At 32.7% G+C, this 24,868-nt stretch overlaps 1 protein-coding gene across 1 annotated transcript in view; it reads right to left on the bottom strand.

Moving 5' to 3' along the window:
• Positions 1 to 19,403: 19,403 nt before the first annotated feature.
• The window catches only part of ST8SIA4 (ST8 alpha-N-acetyl-neuraminide alpha-2,8-sialyltransferase 4), a 91,602-nt gene continuing 86,137 nt past the window's right edge, over positions 19,404 to 24,868 (bottom strand). Inside the window, exon 5 of the mRNA XM_081289900.1 lies at positions 19,404 to 23,895. Within this exon, the coding sequence (XP_081146026.1) occupies positions 23,613 to 23,895 (283 nt within the window). The 3' untranslated portion in view covers positions 19,404 to 23,612. The remainder of the gene's footprint in view (positions 23,896 to 24,868) is intronic.

Below are 24,868 nucleotides of genomic sequence, written 5' to 3'. Positions count from 1 at the left end.
ATTTATTGCCAGTCAACATTTAACAAATATCTGCCAAAAAAAAAAAAAAGAAAAAAAAAGAAATAAAGAAAATTAAACTGGGGAAATTCAGTAATGAGAAATTTTTGTCAAAAAATTGTAACATTTTTCCCTAAATAGGCTCAACATGAACAAGAACTCTCTTTATCAAAATTAGAAATAGATGGGGGTATTTCAATAATCTTTTCCAATACTGAATAGCTCTTAGAAGTAATCCCTTTCCAAGTTGAATAGGTAATAGAATAATTAGGATGACTAGTATGTTGTATGTTACAGGGAACACAACTAATATCACACTGATTTTCTGAACTTCATGAACAGAGAGACATCTCAGTGTAGCTGGTAGTAAATACAATTCTGTCAGAATAGACTTTTATATTTGATGTGTATTACTATAAAATCACCTTACTCTAAGTGAGTTTCATGTTCAATGGACAAAGCATATCTAAAACATTTATTAGGACAAGTACATTTTATCTATACCCTTAAATAACAGTGTCAATGAATTTGTATGCCAATTAGCATTTAAGGAATTTTATAAATTGGGGAACAAATATATCTACTATAAAAGTATGCTTATAATTGGAGGAACAGATATATCTGCTATAAAAGTATGTTTATCTGGAACTTACTCATTATAGTACAATCTACCCATTACCCTCATTTAATGCTCATATTTTTCATTGATTCACAGAACCACTTAGCATTAAGGGAATTGTCTTGTATATACATATGGTTTAAGTAGTATGGTAATTTTAATAATAGTAATTACTCCAATCTGCAAGCATAAATAACTTTCCATTTATTTATTGTCCACTTTAAATTCTTCCATTAATGTTTCTTAAATCTCAGTGCACAGACTTTCACCTCCTAGGTTGAATTTATTCCTAAGTATTTCTTTTTTAAATATTATTATAAATGGGATTCTTTTCTTGTTTACTATTTCAGTCTGATTGTTATTTGTGTATAAGAATGCCACAAACTTTTTATGCTAAATTTATATTTGGCAAATTTACTGAATTCATTTATTAGATATAACAGGTTTTGGGAGGACATTGAGCAATTTTCTACATACAGGATCATCCCATCTGCAAATAGAGATGATTTTACTACATTTCTGATTTGGAGGTCTTTTATTTATTTATCTTGTCTAATTGCACTTGATAGTTTTTTTAGTACTATACTGAATGGATATGACTGAACAATTATGTTGAGGAACTATCTTTTTTATATACAAACTATTATAAATTTTTGCAAAGAAGAATTTGAAATTTATTATAGTTTGTATATAGTTTGTGTGTGTGTGTGTGTGTCCTCTAGTGCTTCCTCTACTAGAAGTGTGATCTCCTGTATGGTGATGTGAAAAGTGATACTGTTGAGGACCACAACCAAGTCAAGATGGCGCCTGGCAGTTTGCCAGGAGGAGTGGTTTGTGAAGTAACACCAGCGAGTCATTAAGATGATAAGGATTCCATAATGACTGACTGCTGTATCTAGATGATGTTAAGTATATTAAGCTGTGTGTAATTAGTTAAGTATATATACCTCTGCTGTCCCGTAATAAAGCGGCTCCTGCTGTTTCAACATTCACAAATTGCTTGTCACCTCCAGGTTATTTTGCCCAGCCAGACTGTGGCATGATACAACTTTTAACAAGATGCATGGCCTAATTAAAAGTGTGATTAAGTCACTGAAGGTGCTGCCTTTGGAAGGAATTAATGCTAGTCTCCCTGAGTTAATCAGTTTTTATGAGAGTGAGTTGTTATAAAACAAATAACATGACTTCTGAATACCTCTCTGATTTTCTGTCTCACCATGTTATCATTTCTCTATGCATCCCATCATTGTAATGCAATCCCCAGTGATGGAAAGCAGAGTCCAAATCCTGCCCTTGGCCCTCCAAAACTTTGAGCTATGTAGAACCCCTTTCTTTTAAAATAAATTTTATCTCAGGAATTTTATTATAGCAATAGAAAATGGAATAATGCAAACTTTGTTGAGTATATTTTTTGCTGTGTCAAAGGTATGATCATATGCTTTTTGTCTTTCAGTATGTAACGGTGATATATCACATTCCTTGATTTGAGAATGTTAAATCAGTCTTGTATGCCAGGGATATATCCCATTTCACCATGATATATAATCTTTTTGATGTGTTGCTGAATTTGATTTAGTAATACTTTATTGAAGATTTTGACATCAATGTTGATCAGAAATATTGGTCTATAATTTTCTTTCCTATGGTGTCTTTGCTTGGCTTAGTTTCAAGGTGATGTTGGTTGACTGAAATGTCTTAAGAAGTATTCCCTCTAGTTCTACTGTCTTTTAGAAGAGTTTAAGAAGTATTGGCTTTAAGTTTTCCAGGAAAATCTGATAGAACTCAGCTGCTAAATCATGCAGTCTTTGGATTTTCTTTGTTAATGAGAATGTAAGTATCTCAATATCTTTTGGTTTGGGTCTGTGTAGGCTTTCTATTTATTTTGTATTTCACAATGACAAATTGTAAGTTTTTCCTAGGAATTCATCCATTTCCTTTAGATTAAACAATTTTTGGTATGTATTTGTTCATAATGGTTCCTTATAATCTCTTCATTTCTGAGTTATCAGCTATAATGTTTCCACAATGATTTCTCATTTTTTATGTATTTGAGTCTTTCTTCTTTTTCTAAAGCTAATTTAGCTAGGTGTTCATTACTTTTGTTTAGATTTTTCAGAAAACAGTTTTTAGTTTTATTGATTTTTTTCTGATTATTTAATTTTGTATTTAATTTCTTTCTGTTATGATTATCTTACTTTTATTTCTGTTAATTTATGTTTGGTTTGTTTTTTTTATATATTTCCTTAGGTCTGATGTTAAGCTATTTAATTTTGATATTTTATTGTATTAAATGTAGATACCTATGGCAGTGGATTTTCTTTTGAGGACCACCTTTACTACATCTTGCAGGTTTTGGTAGGTTGGATTTTCATTGTAATGTCTATCAAGGTATTTTAAATTTCTCACTGTTTTGTTTGTTGTTGTTGTTTTTCTTTTTGTCTTTTGGCCTATTGGTTGTTCAGGAAAATTTTATTGAATTTTCACATATTTGTGGACTTTTAAATTCTCCTGGTGTTAATTTTTAGTTTCATGCCATTGTGTTTAGAAACAATATATAACATGAATTTAGTCCTCCTAAATGCATTAAGAATTGTTTTGTGGGGCTGGGGTTGTGACTCAGTGGTTGAGCACTTGCCTAGAATGTATGAGGCACTGAATTTGATTCTTAGCATTGCATATAAATAAATAAAATAAAGGTCCATGACAACTAATTATATATGTGTGTATGTGTGTGTGTGTGTGTGTGTGTGTGTGTGTGTGTATATATATAAAATTTTTTTTCCTATGGTGTCATTGCTTGGCTTAGTTTCAAGGTGATGTTGGTTGACTGAAATGTCTCAAGAAGTATTTCCATTTATTTATTGTCCACTTTAAATTCTTTCATTAATCTTTGAATTACAATTACACACACACACACACACATAAACACACACATGCACTGTGCAAGTGCATGTCGTTTACCAGATGGTCTATCCTGAAAAATGTTCCATGTGCACTAGAGAATAATATTTATATTGTGCTGATGTTGAATCAAAAGTTCTATGTACTTTGGTTAGGTCCATTGTATCTAAAGTACAGTTCAAGTCCAGTATTTTATAGTCAATTTTCTGTCTGTTTGATGTGTGCATTGTTGAAGGTGAGATATTGAAGTCTCCTACTATTGTTGCATTGATCTTTATTTTTCTCTTTAATATTTGCTTTACATTATTTAGTTGCTTTGATATTGTATGTACAGGAGTTTAGGACAACTAAACTGGTATGTCTGATTGATGAAGTGAGTTTTATCATTAAATAATGATAACATTTGTCTCTTATCACCAATTTTTTATCTGAAGTCTGCTTTATCTGATGTAAGTTTAGCTATCCCTGCTGTCTTTCAGTAGCCTTGTGCATTTAATATTTTCCATTCCTTTATTTTCAACCTATATATGTATCCTTGAGGCTAAAGTGGGACTCATATAGGCAGAATATAATTGAACCTTATTTTATTATCCATTCAGTAACTCTGTGCCTTTGGATTGGAGAATTTAATTCATTTTCATTTGAGGTAATTATTGCTATGGTAGGACTTACCACTGCCATTTAGTAATTTTTCTGATTGTTGCATATATCCTTTATTTATTTTTCCTCTCTTGTTTATGTTTGTGATTTTCTGAGTATATGCAGTGCTAGTATTTTTTTCTTTCATAATTCATGTTTTTACAATTGTTCTTTGCGTTTTGGTTACCATGAGGCTTATAAAAGTATTTTGTTAGAGGCTGTTTTACTATGATAAAAAAGTTAATTTTGGTCACCAATAAAAACCCTCCCCCTCACAATTTATATTTTTGATGTCATAATCTTTATCTTGTTATAGTATATATTTCTCAACAACTTGTTGTAGATAGTTATTTTTTATTTTTGACTTTTCATATTTATACTAGAGGTGTATTTGATTTACACAGTGCCATAACACTACTGGGTTACTCAGGATTTGACTACATATTTACCTTTACCTGTGGATTTTATACTTTCATATGTTAGCATGTCAGTAATTAGTGGCCTTTTGTTTGCACTTGAAGAACTCTCTTACCATTTCTTGTGAGGTTCTTTTTTTTTTTTTTTTGTAAAGAGAGAGTGAGAGAGGAGAGAGAGTGAGAATTTTTAATATTTATTTTTTAGTTCTCAGCGGACACAACATCTTTGTTGGTATGTGGTGCTGAGGATCGAACCCGGGCTGCACGCATATCAGGCGAGCGCGCTACCGCTTGAGCCACATCCCCAGCCCGAGGTTCTTTAATAGTAATGAATTTCTTCAAATTTTTCTATTCAAGACACCACTCTAAGAAATTTAATTGTGCCATGAAGATTATGCCTATAACTGGACTTGCTTGAAAATGTCCACTTTACTCAAATTAGTTGAAAACTATGAAGACGTTTCATAGTAAAAAAAAATCCAGAATGATTCAATTAGAACTTGAACCTAATCAAAATCATCAATGTAGGATCTGATTTTACACATGTGCAAATGGTGTGAAATGCAGCATGCTCTCCACCAAGCTACAAAGGAGACTTCTGTCCCAGTCTTCAGTTTAAAAGATCTTGCAAAATGTTGGAAGACTCCTATGTTTTAGTGAGGAAAACAAAGGAGTTTCTGGTTAGGTGAACATATAGGTGAATATAGTCATATTCATATGGTGAAGCCTAGTGACCATCAGGATGTCTGCTTTTGCTATTTGTTCTTTTTATTTTTTAATAAAGTTTTTTTTTAAGATAGGAGAGAGAAAGAAAGAATTTTTAATATTTATTTTTCAGTTTTAGGTGGACACAACATCTTTATTTTATTTTTATATGGTGCTGAGGATGGAACCCAGCGCCACATGCATGCCAGGCGAGCTCATTACCGCTTGAGCCACATCCCCAGCCCATAAATAAAGTTCTTTATGTTAAGAAAACTGACTGCTTAGTACCCTTAGGTTTTTGAACCTATGATGGGGCATTTTATAATCCTATATTAAAGAAAGAACAAGGGGCTGGGGATGTGGCTCAAGCGGTAGCGCGCTCGTCTGGCATGCGTGCGGCCCGGGTTCGATCCTCAGCACCACATACCAACAAAGATGTTGTGTCTGTCGAGAACTAAAAAATAAATATTAAAAATTCTCTTCTCTTCTCTCTCTCTCTCTCTCTCTCTCTCTCTCTCTCTCTCTCTCCCCCTCCTCTCTCTCTCTCTTTAAAAAAAAAATAAAAATAAAGAAAGAAAGAACAAGTGAAAGAATACTAATACCTTGAATATAAGAAATTTATGAAAATCAAAATGAAGACTGAATCAAACATATTTAATTGAAAGATTTATTTATTTATTTATTTATTTATTTATTTATTTATTTATTTATTTATTTATTTTTGTGGTGCTGGGGATTGAACCCAGGGCCTTGTGCATGTGAGGGAAGCACTCTACAACTGAGCTATATCCTCAGCCCAAAAGTTTTACTTTTTAAGGTTGCACTGAATTCCAATGTGTAAAGTTAATGAGTTTTAGTCATAAATAATAGGGTTTTTTTTAAGTAGGCACAAGATTTTTTAATGTTAATTCCTTTATAAGATATCAAAATTATGGTTCTGAATATTGTTTTAACCCTGAGTCCGAAATTATATTTTGCCTTAAAAAACTAATTTTCTTGATATCCACTATGTGTTAGACACTGTTTCAAATGCAACAGAAGAGTAGTGACTAATAAAACAAGACTTCCTGCCTTATTGAAACTAACCTCTTAGTAAAGAAAAATAGACAACGATTAAAAAGTAAAAGGCAGTCATGAATGTTGGGAGGGGGAAATAAGCCAGAAAGATAGGTGTGTTTAAATGTTATATGATATAGTTGGAAAGGGCCACCAAGAGGGTGACATTTGACAAAAGTACAGAAGATGAAGAGGAAAGGAGCCCTGAAGATACACAGTGGCAGAGGGAACTCTAGGGATAGGGCAGATCAGTACAAAGGTTCTGGCTCATAACAGCAGGAAGCCAGTACAGCTGGGGTGGAGTGAAGGGGGACAACACTTGACTGGTTCAGGGTTGCAGCCTGGGAACAGACACTGCTAGGACTACATTATGTTGAGTGAGATGAGAGGGGTGGCACTTTCACTAAAAAAAACAAAAACAAACAAAAAAAAAAAAACACTACTCTCATTTACATTTTTTTTTCTTGATATCAGGGTTGATTTGATGGTTTCTCTTTTTTGAGGATGAGTTTAAAATAAGGCTAATCTTATCCTTGCAACTTTAGCTTCTTCCTTGAGCCAGGAAGAAGAGTTTTATTACATTTTGTCACCTAACTGTCTATATTATCAAAACACATATGTAATAGAGGTCTAAATTGCACCAAAAGACCTAAATGTGTTTTCCATTTTTAAAATGTCAAGGTAGGATCAGCTACACAGAAGACTGATGGAAAGTGTGGGGTCATATGGAATGTGAGACCCAACATGCAAGTGTCCAGAGCCAGATCCCATCTGTGGTGGACCACTTGAAGTCTTATTCTTTAGAAAAACCTGGAGACCATTGAAAAGGCATTGACAGCTCAGAATAAGGAGCCTGGTACTTCCTGCCCACTGAGCCATAGAGGCCTGAATTTTATAACAAGGTATTGCCAGGTGCCCTTCTCTTTTGGCACTACTTTATTCAGTATGCACAAGCAGAGGCTGTCTCAAACAGGAGTTCATGACGTGTACTTCAGATATAATGATATTTGTCTTGGATCATTTGCAGGTGGTTTCTTTTTTTAATTCTTTGTTTCTTCTTTGTGTCCTCCCTCCTTTTCTCCACCTCTCCCCCTCTCTTATTTATTTATTTATTGGTCATTATTGAAAATAAAGGAGATTAGATTTAAGTACACTTTGAAATTCTTTCAAAGGTGCCTGAATGCGTGACCAATGAGACTGCTCAGTAAGAGGAAAACCAGCTTAATAGAGGCATACATTTTTTAGGAACTTATAATCAATTTTTTTTGAAAATGGATAAACACATCCTGAAGACTTATTTTGCTTTCTTCAAATTATTATACTGCATAATAGAGTTGCTGTTTTTTTATTATATATGGTAAGTGATATCATATTTTGTGGCCAAGGTGTCTAAAAATTTTACTCATTGCATGACTAGAGCTAACTTGTTTTCTTGTCTATAACTACAAAGATTTTCTTTGTGGAATGTCTGGTATGATTTACTGATTGGGCTTATAATCAAAGTATTTTAAATTCCTTTGATCAAATTTTGGGTTGTAGTAATTTGTGTTATTCCAACTAGTTGATGGTGCACTAAAGAAATAGTTCAGCAACTTGCATTGAGAATACACATGTGACTGACAGAAAGGCTCTGATCAATACAACTTGACAGTTAATAATTAGGGCATTTCACCTTATTATTATACTATTTATTAAATTTCAAATACAATAAGCAAAAACTGATTTCAAACTTCAAGCACTTTCAACATTAATGACCTTTTTCTTTTTTTTAGAACCAAAGACATCATCAATTGTCATACACTATCATTTGGGTGAAATGGAAACAAAAACAAACCTTCCAAACAGCCCTATGTTGTTGATCAATGTCTGATTTAACACCTCTGATTTTAAATTATTTGAATATGTATGTCTTGGAGTTGGCAAAACACAGTAATTAAATTATTTATCCACATAAAGATATTGAGAACCTACTGTATGCTAGGTATTGTGATAAGCAGTCTGGTCATAAAATCTTGAACTAATAAAATCCAACCTATGACCCTAAGCTATTAAAAACTATGAAACATACAATTAAATAAGTGATAATGATAAAAATTTTCACAGAATTCTGATGAGTTGATGTAGCCTAATAGTTCAGCTAAAACTCAAATGTTAAATAGATGTAATCCAGATAACATGGGTATAGGGAATCAAGAGCGATCTTCTAATAGAAATAGACCAGGATGGTGCACTGAATAGTCTGAAAAAAAATTCTATGGCTAAAACATACGTTTGGCTCTGATAAAGTTAATGGAACCCTATCCCCAAATATGGCACCTTGTTATTGGAGAAAACAGTAGAAGCAGGAAAGTAGCTCTCCTTTCTCTCACTTTTTTTTTTCTTGAATCAGGCTATAAAATCTAGGAAAGTCATTCTGATTTCTCCTGACTTTTTCTTTTGAGGCAGGTCATAAAACCTTCTTTCAAGAGATACCCTCCCTGTACTCAGAGGAAAAGAATCTCCTTACTTCTGAAAATACAGGGCTATAGAGAAGAATCTGAACCAGTAGATTGTGCTAGGTCTTCTTATCCCCGCTCTCTACCACCATTAAAACACACACTTTGTATAATTATGCTTCCCCTGACTGATCACACATCATTAAACCTGAGTACAAAAATGCACATATTTTCCTGTTTCTTTGAGTATTTATTTCTAAAGCTTCTTATGGCATATAAAACTATTATTAAACAATTTGTATACAGTTTTTCTCTTGTTAATTTAACTTTTGTTATAGTGGTCTCGGCCATAAACTTACCAATGAATGGGGGAATGTGCTCTTTTATTCTCCTCTAGCCCATAAGTTTAAGCATCAAGAAATGTGATAAAATGTATGAGAAGACATGAATACCTGAAGGATTGATGAGCACAGAATAAGAGAAAACTACATTTAGATCTATAATAGCTATCATTTAATACAGTCAGAGTTCTTGTCACCCTGAGAGCATTTTCTCCTAAAATACCCTATTTTATTTACAGGCAATGGATTGAAATGTTTGTGGTAAGGGGAAATGTTTACCTGGAGGATCAACCTGTAATTAAGAGAACTTTTTGACTTGAGATATACAGGTGTGCACATGAAGTATGTCTTGCTACATGCAGAGAAACTAGCTTTGCTGGAGCTTGGTTCTTGTCTGAGAATTATTCTTTATTTGAATATTTAAAAGAAACACTTTAAAATTTATATTCATACAATTGGATACTAAATAATAGTGAAATGTATAAATGGTGATACATGCATCAATATAAAAATTGGCCACACATATCATGCTAAGAGAAATCCATTGCTAAAATAATATGGTATGATTCTACTTTATTGAGCTTAAAACCATTCAAAATAAATCACATACCATTTAATAATATAAAATATGTTTTTAAAGCTTTCCTGGAAAATTCAAGTGCCTTCTGTAAATATGTTAATATGTTAATATTTCTGTATTCTATTTGTTTTGAGAAACAAGATTCAACAATTTTCAATATCTAGTATACTCTTCATATTATAATTTTTTTCACAATTAAAATTATTTTCTATAAATTGTTATAACTCATCATTTCTCTCAGAATCTGTGAGGATATTGTTATTCTCTACAGTTATCAGATGCAATAAAAATCAGTGATTTTGCCTTAAATGAGAAAGGGAACTATGACTAAGCCTTTTGCCTTATAGCCATCATCTTTGGCCTACATTAACATAAACCTTTAACCAGGGTTATAGGATGTAAAACTTATCCTACAATTTATCAAGGAAGGAATATGTTGAATTGTGTCAACAAGTTGTCTTATATTGCTATAGAACCCTCTAAATCTAGTTCAGGAAAATTTATGAATTCAATATTTGGAAGGCATGTAACAGAATCTCATTTTTTTAATGCCCCCCCCCAATTTTAAAGTTATGATTTGACATAACAAGTCCCTTTGGTTGAGAGTTTTGTTTTTTTTTTTTAATCTAAGCTTTCTTCTATTTAGATGGTTAAATAAGGGCTTCCTCAGCTTTATCTGCCTTCTCAGTGCAGAAGAATGTCTGTGTTGTCAGTGTTGACTCTCTGAGTGTCCTTTTATCTTTCCTGCTACACTTCAATTGCCTTTTAAGTCACATTTAATTTTTTACCTTTATCTTTTTTTGTGCATCAATTATTGTGCCTAATAGTAGCCATTCAGTCCTATGATCATTCTAATTACTCTTTTCCCTACGTCAATGACCTGTACCATCTGAATTTATAGTTATTATTTTTAATGACGCAACACCAATTTAAGCTAGCAGGTGTCTGTTTCGCCCAGCAACAGGGTTAAATGGATTCCCCATTTCCAACTAGGTGACATCATATTGCTTAATTTTTCTGCCACCTTCAGCATTGCCACAGGTTTAATTCTATTGAAACACACACTGTAAGAAATTTTTTTAAGTTGGGTTTTTATTAGAGACTAATATCTGGGAACTAGGTGGAGAGGAAGAATGACTGGGCAAAATGAGTGGGAGTCAGCTTTTCATCCAGAGCATGTCTTGGTAAGATGTGGACTCCAAAGGATTGAGGCAGCCCTGCCCCCATGGACTGGCAATTGGCAGCACACATGGGCTCTCTTTTGGGCTGACTCTGCTCACTACCTGCAGCATTCCTGAGCAGATGTTCCATGTTCCTGGCATCTCTTACATCTTTGGGTCTTCAATGAAGCTTTAGTTACACTCTCACAGCTTCATGTATCACATGCTCAGGGCCTACCTGCTTCTAGCTGTGATACCTATTGCCTTACTTTATAGGACTGCCTTTAAAATATTGATGCAAGAATCTGACTAAATAACATTCATTCCTTGTGCCTACAAAACTAGCACAACATGGATGATGCCTTGGTCTACTGCCAGCAGTAAAAGTAACTTGACCTAGTTGGACCATGACTGCAGCAACCTCTGAGTTCCTGTATAGTGGAGTGTTTTGAAAAGAATCCTGAGAAACAACTTTTAAGATGAACCTATGTGAGCAGGGTGCCCCACCAGCTGTTTTCTTCTCAAAGAAAAGTCTTACAAATGAGTTTATACTTTCACACACTTGAGCCTGAGGTTGGAAGAGTTGGACCAAACAATTTCTCGATTTCTGAGAAGTCCTCAAGACATCTTTCCTATTGTCTTTGATAAAAAAAAATAGTAGTTATTTTTTCTTTAATGATACTAATTTTTTCAGCAATCATACCTTCCTTGGCCCCAAATTTACAAGCACTATTCTGGTCAAACTGCAAATCTTTCAAATATTTGTGCTTATTCTTGCTCCGAATTCTCAATATAAAATTCACTAAACACTGCCAGCAATACCCAAGCCACAATTTGAAAGCTGTACTTCCTTAAAATGTGTTCCACCAAATTAATTAATCTATAACCTTTAAATTCGCCCTCATGCAAAGTCTCAGGATTTGGACAAAATGAGGACAAGTTCTTTACCAGAATGAGCACATGTGGCTTCTAGTCCAATTCCAGATAGAGTTCTCATTCTCAAATCTAAAAGTACAGTCTTAGCTATCTGCATTCCTATCAGCATTCTGGTCTTCTGAGCCCCAGCAGAATTGTCCATTAAGCTCCACTTACAGAATTCTAAGGATTATCTAGCCTGAAGATCCAAACTTCTCTAAACTCTTCCTGCAAACCAGTTCCAAAGACTTGTGAACCACATGCTTATATATCATCCCAGCAAAAACCTTACTTCTCAGTACCAGTTTTCTGTGTTGGTCATCTTCTCATCTCTGTGACTCAAATATCAGACATAGACAAGGGAGAAAAATTTTATTTTGCATCATGGTTCTGCAAGTTTCAGTCCACTGTTAACAGATTCCATTGCTTTGTTCATGGAAAGGGGTATGTGAAGGAAAGCTGCTGACCTCAAAGGAGCCACAAAGCAGAGAGAGATGGAGAGAGACAGAAGAGGGCAGGAGGAAAGGACCAGAAACAACAATACCCTTCCAGGGCATACCCCCAGTAACCTACTTCTGCCAGTGACACTTTATCACATAGTTTTTACCTCCCCCCAGTAGTCCACTAATTTATCAATGGGTTAATCCACTGATGAGATCATATCATTTCCCAGAAGTCCCATCTCTGACTATTTGCTGCTTTGAGTACTAAGCCTTCAACACATGACCCTTTGTGGGACATTTCAGATTCAAACAATAACAGAAGCTAAAGTCAAATTCTATCAGAGATCTTCAACTAACACTGTGGAAACAGAAAGGTAACTCTAGAACTATCATCTAACATAGTGGTCTCATATCATCTCAAGATAGTGGAACTTTTATATTCTTACCTCAATTAGTTCTTAAATGTGAGATATTCTGATGTTGGAGTAGCTCTGAATAAGGCAGATCTTTTCAGCTGAGGTAAAATCTGAAGTATTGGTTACTAAACCTGTCTGGTATAGCTGAGATAACACATCCCATGTCCTGGGCCGATTATTCAGTTCTGTCATTCTCTTTAATTCCAGACTTATATTCCAACTATCATCTTTTTTTAAATATGTTTTTTTAGATGTAGTCAGATACAGTACCTTTATTTTATTTATTTATTTTTATGTGGTGCTGAGGATTGAACTCAATGCCTCACATGTGCTAGGTGAGTGCTGTACCCCTGAGCCCCAACCCTAGCCCCACCAACTATCATCTTGATGTCTTCATTCTCCTAGAATTCTCAGGATCAATACTGATTAGTCTTTAACATGACCCAGGTACAGTCCTGTGGGACAGCAGTTATGGGAAATCTTCACAGTAAACAGAGTTAGTGGTATTCTTGGTCATTAACTTTATATTGAAGTGGCAAATTATTTTTACAAGTTAGTTGTAAAGGGGTATAAAGATTCAAAAATCAGGGTGACCTTATTTTGGAGTATTATATGCAGATGTATAAGAGATAGAACTAAAAAAATTATAGAGGAATTTTAATAAGGAGGGAAATCTTAGCCACTGAGTGGACAAGATCATTTATTCTGCAAGACATCAGTCAGCTTGCGTCTCAGCTAATATGCCTTCTGTACAATGGGTTCAGAAACAGGCTGTGTAAGGTGGCAGGGTATATGCATGGACTCAATAGTATGGGTTCCCTTTTATTGAAGCTGATTATCTGCTACCATTACTGAATGGACAAACTATAGTTATAAAACTAACTAATTTAGCCTTCTGGAAATTTGACCGACTTCTAGCAAGTTGGTGAATTTGTTATAAACTGGAATTAACCGTGAGATTATGCTTAGACAATTAATGTAATAGAAGGATAATATCAAACACCTCATACACCACTTTGCTTTCCTCAACCTCACCAATGAGTCCAAGCATTAACTCAGTGAACAAGATTGTGTAGACAGTGTCTCATGTCAAGCATTCATTGCCTCTCTTAGTAATGCTCGGATGATTTTTTGACACATGGTAAGTGATATATTCTGGGAACTAATTAAGAATTTACATGTACAGAAATTGAGAGACTGAATGACTTGTGGGGAAATTCTTAATTGAAGATATGGTTTAATGGATAATATTTTCAATCTTTCATCCCTTGTATCCTAAGGTCTGTATCACACACTGAACTGAAGTTCAGGTGAGATTGAATACCCATTTTTCAAAGAAACAGTCAATTTGGAAACATATTTTATGTAGGCTTTCTATCCTTTCCCATTATACTTTGTCTAGTTCCTCACTGCCAAATAATTTCCATGTAAACCCATTCAAACTGAGTTTTAAGAGTAACCTATAGTATAAGAATGCACACTTTCTATGAATAGATTGCTTGATTTTTCTATCTTCTTCAGATGTCTATATATCTACCAAGATTTACAAAAGATCAAAATAAATAAGACCTTTAGAGTGGAAAAGAGAGAAGAAAAAGATTAAAGAAAAATCTTCCAGAAGCACATTTTGGAGAAGAATATAAAAAGAGAAACCTGCAGAGGAGATACAAGTAATATTAAAAGGTTTCCAAATAATATTTTGAACATTTTGTCAGTTTGATTTGCAGGTTCTGGAGTCACACTAAAAGAAAACTTTTAAAAATAATGATAATTTAGAAATTGCTGTTAAAGTGATGAAAATAAATCATTTAATCAACTTGTTATTTAGAATCAAGTACAAGACATTTTCTTTTATAGTTCATTTCTTCAAGCTAGTAACACAAAGTAAATATTAAGACAGTATATTTGGCATTAGAGGTATTACACAATGGTTAATTTCAGAAGTATTCATTTAATTGGTTTTGGTACAAAGTCCTTGGCTTAGGGTAGGCTTCAGTTTTATTTAAACTTATAATTCAGTAATGAATCTGAGAAATTATGGTCAGGATGGGTAGTGGTGATTTCCATAAGTAAAATTGTAAGGTATTTAATTTTCTTGGATAATAAAACTTTTCAGACTCTACTGTTTAAACTAATAAATAAATAAATATATCTGGTTTCTAATATTTGGGTTTTTGTGTTAATAAAAAACTGTTTTTCTTATTAACAGGATATGGTTTGTCTTGATTTTATCATCCAACTACAAACATGCTCTGCTTGGCCCATGTCCTCTGTCAGGATATTTCAAGATTGCAGAGGAGGTTCCATTGTAGTTTATCAGGAAAAAGGGGCGTCTTTTCACCAGACTGAGATCTTTCCTGAAATATTTCTGTTTTATGTCCTGACAAGTCTGTGGCTGAATTCATTCATGGATGATCAGAGGTCTTATATTGCTTGTTATTCCAGCTACTGAACTAAAACTCATAGATGTAAATATTGCTTGTTCCTGGTGAGTACATGTCATCAGTCATTAATGAATACTTGCTGAATTATATTAAAAATGTCCTTTAACATTCAGTTCAGTAGCCACTGGTCCGAAGATGCTATACATTTCTAAAGGACACCGATTCCATCTACCAGTATCTCCTGTGTTCCTGGATCTCTGGGCACACTAGAGTAAAGTACTTGTCACCAAATAATATTTTAAAAATTTCTTGTATGTCTCATCTTCAAATTTTGACAACCATGATAAAAGGTATTCCAAATGTTTAATATTTTTAGGTAGTATTACTTGTTACTTTATATATTAAGTAAGTGTAAAGATGAATAATTTCTAAATTTTGCATGTCATCAAGATTTGCCAATATGTACATACAACATTAGTTTATAAACTCACATAAGAGAAACATGCCATAGGGTCTAGAGAATGAAATACAATGAATACACATGTAAATGCCTAGTATTTTGATAAATATGAGGATCAAGAACTACAAATATAGATAATTATTAGAACAACACACAAGAACACTAGCTCAAATTACGCTGATGATCATGGAAAAACAGGAAGAATATTTTTCTCTCACTAAAGCTCATAAAAGTTCTCAATAAATATGTTTTAAAGTCAAATAAATTCCCATTTTTTTAAAAGAAATATCTTGGCCTATTAGGAGAGACATTAATAAATTTTCTCCATATATTATACAATACCCAAGAGTTGAGCTAGTACTTACCCTGTTAGTGTTCTATTCCTGAGAGGAACATGATCTATTTGAACAGAATGGCCTTATACCCAACTATAGAGATTAACTAATGTAGAATCCAAAGCAGCACAACTCCAGTGGTCGCGATCTTTCCTGGAAAACATCTGCTACCAGCTGAGTGTGTTTACATTTTGGCAGTACTAGCAGATGTGCTAGTTGTCAGCCCATCTGTGTGGTGTTGGGAAACTGGGGCTAAAGAACCTGGGAGGGGCAGGCATCAGTGAGTGAGCTTACTATAATATCCTCAGTTGTTCCAGAAAGTGAAAATTAGTACCTTAGAGCAATTTTTTTTCTTCCCGTGCCAATAACTTAAAACTAACTGATTTATGTGTATTGCCTAGAATGAGCAATAGTGTTTAGCAGTGAGACCTCTATTAGAAGAGTAGCCATGGTGAGATCAATATTTTAGAAAAGTGAATAATTGTTTCTATAAAAAGTATTAAAAATTTGGAGAGTAAATGTCAGTTTTAATATTTATAAATATAAAGTATACGGTCTATGGGAAAAGAAAACACTGAGTGAAATAAGTGTTAGTTTTTGTAAGTGAAACTCTTATTTTTCTCTCTTGTATTTTTGTTATCTTAAATATTATCCAAAGCATGTTCTTTAAAACATATTTTCATAATTAACAGAAAAGTTACTTAGAGAAATTTTCAAGAGAAATCTACAGTTGTCATTTACTGAACACATTTTTTTATTTTTTTCCTGGAACACATCGTGGATTGCTATATTTTTTTCTTTTACTTGAAAAATTACATTAGCAATTGAGACAGAAATCAACAATTTGGAAACAGTAAATATATAAATAAATAAACAAATTACCATATATTTACATTGATATTTAATTTTTTTCACAGTGTGGGTTACTGGTGTTCTAGAAATTAAGCAACTAAGTGACTGAAATCTTTTCTCTCTTATATAGGGAAAATCATTAAACTGTTCTCTTAATTTGAAGATTAGGCAGCCCCCATGCCTAGAAAGAAAGAGAAACCCCAGTTTAAAAAGAAATCAGTATTAAATGATGAACTTAGCTATCTTCAGAAGTCAAACCTTAAGACATTTCTATAAAAAAATTTCTAGTGGAAATGAATGAAACTCTCAAATTCAATCAAAATGTTTGATAGGAACTTCAACTTTAAGATGACTCTAATATAATGAATTTTTTGATACATAAAATAAGATTTCACATAAGGAAAATATAGTGTGCATGAAAAACATATACCACAAGTTTGAAGCAAGAAATGGCAATATTTATTTAACACTGTTTAGGGGAGAAACACTGACCTGGCAGGCATAGATATTCTTATCATTAAAAATAATTGTGCTGTTTCGAGGCAGTGATCATTAATACTTTCCCAAGTCTAAGTTACATATTCTCTCTATATATGTACCTATACTTCTTGTTTCTGCACATTAAATAATAATCTGTTGGGTAACTTAGTTTGCCAAGGAAATTCTTGCCAGTTAAGAGGAGGCAGCATCAAATGTGGCTGTTAAGAGAGTGGGCCCTGAAGTTAGTGGGCTCCAGTTTTGGCTGTCTCCCTTTTGAGCTGTGTGACTTTGAACAAATCACACAACCTCTTATAAAATTGGGATACCTGCAGCATTCCTGTCATAGTTTTGTTATTGAAATTAAATCTGTTACTTCGGTTACTATATGTACATAATTCAGAATCTATTTGATCAGAGTGTGGACAATTTTAGTTTTGTTAACATAGAAGAGAAGAGAAAGATGTGCACTGGTCTCATAAATTGTTGGATTATTATGAGCATGTAGTCAGTCTATTTTACACTAACAGTATAAACCTTAATACATTGAATTAGTTTGATTCAGTCACTTAGAGCTAACAAAATTTCTTCAAAAATTTAGAAAAACTTATTTCAATAAATTGGCAGAATTTGTGCCTAATCAAATGAGCACAAATTATTTTGTATTTGAATACCTGTATTTTAAATTAATACTAGCAAATACAAGAACAAAGACATTTATTTTTATACAAGACACTAACAATAAATATATTATATGGAAAGTGTTTGCCTAGTTTTTAATTTCAGGAAAAAAACTGCAAAAAATACTGTATAATTACACTTCTTAAATCATGCATTTAAGATGTAAAAGTTGAATTTGTTTGGTCATTCTTACTTAGAAAAATTAATTTTGTAATTGCCCTACTTCTCAAAGTTTGCAGTATGCTATAGAGCCTTTTTAATCCCTGAAGATAAATTGGAATTGTGTGAGAAAATATCATTCCTTTGGAAAGCCTGTTGAACAACAGCACACTATAGAGAAAAATCACAGAAAATCTAATCACAATTTCAGATAACAACATACCTACATCTATTCAAAAGAATAAATATTTAGTGACTACTGGGGTGACTCAGTAGTAGAGTGTTTTCCTAGCATGCATGAAGCACTGAGTTTAATCTGACACCACAAAAATAAATAAATAGATAGATTTTGAAGATAAATAAATAAATGTTGTATACAATATTTGATGGTAGGAAAAAAATTAATATTGCCTTTTTGGGGGAGTATTGAGAATGGAACTCAGGGGCACTTTCCCACTCAGCTATATCCCCTTCCTTATTCCTTTTTATTTATTTATTTATTTTGAAACAGGCTCTTGTTAAATTGCTGAGGCTGGCTTTGAACTTGTGATACTCTTGCCTCATTCTTTCAAGTAGCTAGGATTACAGACATGTGCCAGCATACTTGGCTTAACATTACCTTTTTGAAAAATAGCTGAAAGTCACCATAACTCACCAAAATCCTGAAAGATGCTCTGTAACATCAGAAAATGGAGTTCTACATGATGAGATATGATTATACTCCAAGAACAGACAGGAACAATCCACTGTTTATGGATCTTTGAAGGTAAAATATAATAACACATGTATAAAAATAGCATCTATGCTAATTTTTCTTTGTTAACAGTTACTTATTGGTCTACAGCAAATTTCAAAATCACAGAATGCTGAAAGAGACCTCATGAATTTATAGTTAAAATTTACTTTAGAAAATAGTGTAGTAAATGAAAACATGGATTGGCACATATGAAAAGCCATGAGAGAAGAATTAAGTATATAGTCTTTCAAAATCATCCCCTGGAAGGCCACCTGCAAAGAATAGCAATTTGCAGATGAAATCACAAGTCAAGAGGCAGTCCTTGAATATATATGTATAAGGAGTTATTGTCCTCTTCAGCCCTAAAGCTGAAATGACTCAGTTACTTTAGTCAGTGGGAGTATGATTTGAATATAAATGACCATCATCTCTGTAATGCTCCTCCAAAAACCAAAACCAAAATGTACTATACAATAAATTGTTAATGATTTTCTTATGTTCTTGTTTCTACTGATCTTATTCATATTTCTATGCACACACTTTGAAATAAAATGGTTAGCCTAATTTTCAATGACTGGGGCTAAAGGGAAAGGAAGACAAAAACATCAATAAAAAATTACTAAAATGACCACCCAATATTGACATATTAAGTAGAACCAAGGTCTTTGATATAAAAGCAAGAGAAAAAAATTGAAAAAAGGAATTTAATTTATTTTACAATTTTACAAATGATGGAACAATAATACCCAGTTGCTATACACAAATGATAGGGAAACAGTGTTTAACAGAATGAACCTGACAGAAAAAAACCTCATCTCTTAATTCCACAAATAAACGATATAAGAAATTCTCAGTAGCAATTATCCTGTGCAGCAATACTATCTCTGTAAACTGACTTTTTTCCTGCTATATACATTTGAAACACTTGTGCTTTTGCCAACACAAAGAAACAGTATTTATTAAAAGGTGCTACTTAAATGAGACACGCAAGGCCTGGAGTCACGATCTGAAAACTGCAATTCAAATACACTGCCAGCTTGAAGATTTTTATTATTTTTTTTTCATTTTAAAAAAAATGTGGACATACTAGTCCCTTATTTTAACTCTAAGTATGAACATAGAATTCAGTTTTAAAGTAGGTCTCTCTTAAAGCAGTTTAGTCACTGAAGTTTCAAAAGAACTTCTTTATTCCCAAGTGGTCTAATATCTCCAGGGTAGTTCACAGTGCAGACCCTGAAGATGTTAACATAACACAAATCTAGTGTGTACATTTTACAGACTCAGTGTGTATACACACGGATACACATATATAACATTGTATATATGTTACACACATGTCTATTTGTACTATATAGATATATCTATAGCACATATATAATAAAATATCTATTTCTAGGTGGGCTTTATTTGGATTTTTTAAAAAATCAAATACAAACAACAACCCTCACTCATTTTTTTTTTAAACATTGGTATATTAATAATGTTTGATGGGGAAACTTCCAAACTTGAAGAGATAACAACTAACTATACATAACTCTTCCCACACCCCTTCCACAATTACAGATAGTCCTTATAATAACCACATGAAAACAATTCTTTTATGAACCAAATACAACATTATGTGCATTATGACTAACTGGCTCAATTAGAAATAAATTACTTTGTTCACCCTTTTCCTGTGTAATAGCTTAGTAACTAGTCGGTATGTACACTACCCCTAGCATTATTTAAATTAATCACTTCTATAAGCATATATGTAGAAATTCCCATTAATAATTGATATACAATTCATATGATATACAATACATGAAGACATTTGAATGCCCAGCACCTTCTTTCAGTTAGGAAAACTTCCACAGTAGTTTCATCAGTCTTGTGGGCTGAATCATTTAGATTTGCCCAGAAAATCTGTTACTGACTCACTTTTTATTTCAGCAATATAACATTAACCATAGAACAGGCTGGGTAATAATGATGAAATGTTTCCATGGCCTATTCATGTTAACAGCACAGTAACATTATGTTACCTAAACAGGAATAGTTCACAATCAGCTGCCTGAGCATTGCCAGGTACATGGTTAAATCATGAAAAATAAGTAAAAAAAATAATTAAAGCTGTAAGTGTAAGACAGTTTCAAAAGAAAGAAAACCCCCTATATTTCAAGTATGTATTTATAATTTGATTTTGCTCTGATCCCACTTGCCCCCTTGTTGGTTAAATTTCAACTGTTTGTTAGTCTTGCTGTTAGCCTTCAATGATCTCCTTGCCCTATCCTTATAAGAAGGCCACAGTAGGGGGAAGACAGATGGATAGGTATATACAATAGGGAATGAAATAGACTTGTACAGTTGTACAGTTGCCTTGTTTGAACACTGAATACCTTAATTGAATTCATTCTTGAGTATTGAAAGTTCCCTGAGATGAACAAAAATAGTCTCAGTCAATACTGGAGCCCTTTTTTTTATGCTGAACATTTTCAGAACTGGGCAAGTATTTGGAGAACAGAAAGGGTAGGATAATAAAGCAGAGCAAAGAAGCTAAAAAGGCACTACCCAATACATCTATGAGATAAACATCAATACACAGAAACAGTGAATGGCTGACATGTGATTGCTGTGGCCTTAAAATTCTTTAAGTACATTTGTTGAAAATGCAGTAAAAATGGCAAGGTACCTTGCTGTTGCTTTTTAAGACAAACTTTGAATGAATATCAAGTTGGAAGATTTACTTGTGACTTCTACATTTCTACTGAATTCAAGATAAAGGCTACTGTAACAATTTATTATGTGCAAATAGTCCAAACTGAGATACAATTTTACTTTTCAATTATTAAATAAATCATACTTTATGAAAAGATTCTACTTTTTATGTTAGATAAATCATACTTTGCAAGTTTACCTTCAAAGCGTATGTAATTTTTAAAAAAAATTTCAATAGATAAGAGGTTTAATGATAAAAGTACATTAAAGTTCTATTCATTTTTAGCTATGAATCTCCCATATGTATTCCATTTTGCTTTCTTAGGGACACAAGAATCCTAGGAAAATATAGTCTTCTGTATCCCAATGTTCTACCTTATTTTTTAAAATAATAGCACATATCATTAAAAATATTAAAAATCATACTATTCTGAATATCTATACTGTTATAACATGAATATACATATATATTTGTGTGTATATATATATATATATATATATATATATATATATTATTCATGCTTTTATTCATCTCTCACATTGCCTTCTCTAAGAAACAAACAAAACAAACCTATTCCTCATGCTATTTCTTCTTTCCTCAGACACCTTCCCCAAGAAACAAGAAGTCATGTATGTTGGTTCATGCCAAAGAAGAAGTGAGAAAAAAGTGCTTCTGCTTTCTGAATAAACAATTTACCATCAGAATTACCTACTGGTGCAGTATAAATTATAAGAAAACTAACTTACTGACCCATTCTGTTATATTTTATACTTTAAAAAAAATCACCTTATGAAAAACTTTAGTTTCTTTAAAAACACATTTAGGGGTAATGTGATTAAATTTACAGAAAATTATTGGTCAATTGAATTCACTTTAAGTACATAACACTGACACAGTTTCATTGTTAAACCTCTTAACATTAATCATCTCTGATATTAATCATGATATTTTTGCACTAAGTATGATACAAAGAGCATAACAATCTTTGCCTTTGAATCACAGGGGAATATTAAAGAACTAGAAGTCACATTTCTGCTATATCAAACTTTATTCTACACTTATACTTTTATTATATGTTTTTTAAATTTTTCTTGCTTACTCTTGATGCCCCTCTTTATTCTAAAGAGCAAAATGTTTCCACAGAATTATTATAAAATGAAGAGAATATGGAAGATTTCCCTCCAATAAAAATAAAATTTGACTTTGGAAATTTAAAAATATTTAGAAACAACTTTCACGTTAATAGCATAATACTATATTCATTTTAATAATGTATTAATTTCAAGAGAGGAGAATGGTATGTTGTGTAGAAAAATGAGTATAATCTTTGGTACCTAAAGTGCTTTTTTTCCTGTTAATTTTACCATTTTAGATGATCTGGAACGTCTTTCCTTTAAAATGGTCCACTATTACTAAGTGGTACAGTTTAGCTGGTACCTTCTACACCACTGGAAATTAATCTGGAGGTTTAGAGTTGTGCAAAACAAAACTTAAAAATAGAAACAGTGTGATTGTTTTTGAAAATTATGAGACCTACAGTAATGATTACTTGACATTTATTTTTCTCATTCATTTGTATTTCCTATTTCTTTATCTCAGAAAGGATTTCTGAGAATCGCGGTATCTAAATCAAAAGAGACTTCAGAAGACATCCCCCCACCCCCCAAAAAATTAAAAAACACAAACAAAAACATAACATTCATGATCAGACTCAGAGTCCTGACTGAAGGCATTTACTTGAGTTGTCTAATCTTATGGATTTCACTGCTCAAATTGTTCCATCTTGATTTCTGCTGATAAGGATGATTTAATTTCCCAAGGGCTGAGTTGTGTTCCTGGGTTCCTCTTCTCATGTGCTTTGCTTTGCAGCGGCAGCCCAAAATTGACGAACATATTTGCTTTGCTAATTAATGACAAATGCATTGTTTGATCTTGTAAACACTACTGATTATACATTCAAACTGTATTCTTAGTGGAAGTGGCACTTACTAGGACCCTTGAAGTCAAAATATTTAATTTTTAGAGCACTTTGCAGGTATTTCATCAGCTGGTAGTGGATTTCACATGAACTTCCTTTATCAACCTTTCAGTTAATTGGTGAATGCTGAAACCCAGCCTTGTTTTGGATCCTGTTTTCAAATATTCAGAAGCATCTTCAGAACAGAAGTGCATATTCGGTTTGTTTGTATGTTTTAAAATGTGCTTTATTGCTTTATACACTTTCCTGTTGTCAATTTTAGAGCTCCTCTATTATGTAGCACATTTAACGTTTTGAATTCTAATGGCATTCTATGAGGACTTGCATTGGAAAAGTACCTATATTTTAAGTCATCATAGTAATGATATTTGACAGCTTTTCCATTTAAATCCTTAGGGAATGGCCAGAATCCATACAGGTGAATTTCATCACAGAATCTTGTGGCGAGTGTATACATGAGCAGACCTGTGCTGGGTCTTTTGATGGGAACTTTGTTTGTTAGCCAGTAACTGGAAGAAAAAAAAAAAAAAACAATAGAAAAATTTAGAGAGACAGGCAACATATTCTCAAGCAAGTAGTTTCTATATAGAAAATTTTAAAAGCCCCTCATTTACCAATATTTTGAATGATTACTGAAAAAAAGTAACATTTATGTATTTAGAAACTTTTACTTTTATTCTATGGTTTCTTTATTTTCTTGCTTATTCTTGATGCCCCTCTTCTAGCTAGAGAACCTAAAATCTAGGTAACTATTATTCTAGAATCGCACATTCAAAAGGAACTACTAGAAAATAATATACTGAATAGAATTTTGTCAGAAAAGGTTAAATATTGCTGGGAATAGGCACAATTTTTGGATAGAGAATTATCCTTTTAGGAAAAATAATTTGAAACAATCACCTATAGATTTCAAAATATTTAAAAATCCAATCAAATAAATACTTTATCTGCACTATGCCAACTGATTTTTTCAACTCCAATTATAAAAATCATACTTTAGTAAAGCATACTAAAGCAAATTAAAAGTATTTTCTTAATGGAAGTAAGAATATCAAAAAAACACAAATAAAATATAGTTGTAGAATCACTGATAAATACCACTTAGGAAGTTTAACATCTTGTAAGTGTAAATGTAGGTAAAATGTATTTCAATGTTGATAAATATTTTATAGTACCAACTTATGGAGGCAAAGTATTCAAAATATTCAGATCCATCACTGAAACCAAACTTTATTGGCCTTAAAAACATGCAAACTCTCAAATTAATCAGTACTTCTGGAAGGCAGGGAGTTTCCAGTATTTCTTGGTATATTCATTTTCTTAAAGACAGTGTCTACTGTGAAAACAGCTGAAAGGGGAAGAGTGTGGGTTTTCTCTTACTTCAAAAGTTGACTACTTATACATACAACAAACAATAAACAATTTGTTAAATTTTTGTTTTCACTATTGTGTCTTAAGTGGGGAAATATAAATCCTACATAC

Source organism: Spermophilus citellus, assembly GCF_964194105.1.
Source record: "Spermophilus citellus genome assembly, chromosome: 1".
Classification (NCBI taxonomy): domain Eukaryota; kingdom Metazoa; phylum Chordata; class Mammalia; order Rodentia; family Sciuridae; genus Spermophilus; species Spermophilus citellus.
The sequence above is the reverse complement of the archived record's forward strand: the minus strand, read 5'-3'. Positions and strand labels throughout refer to the sequence as shown.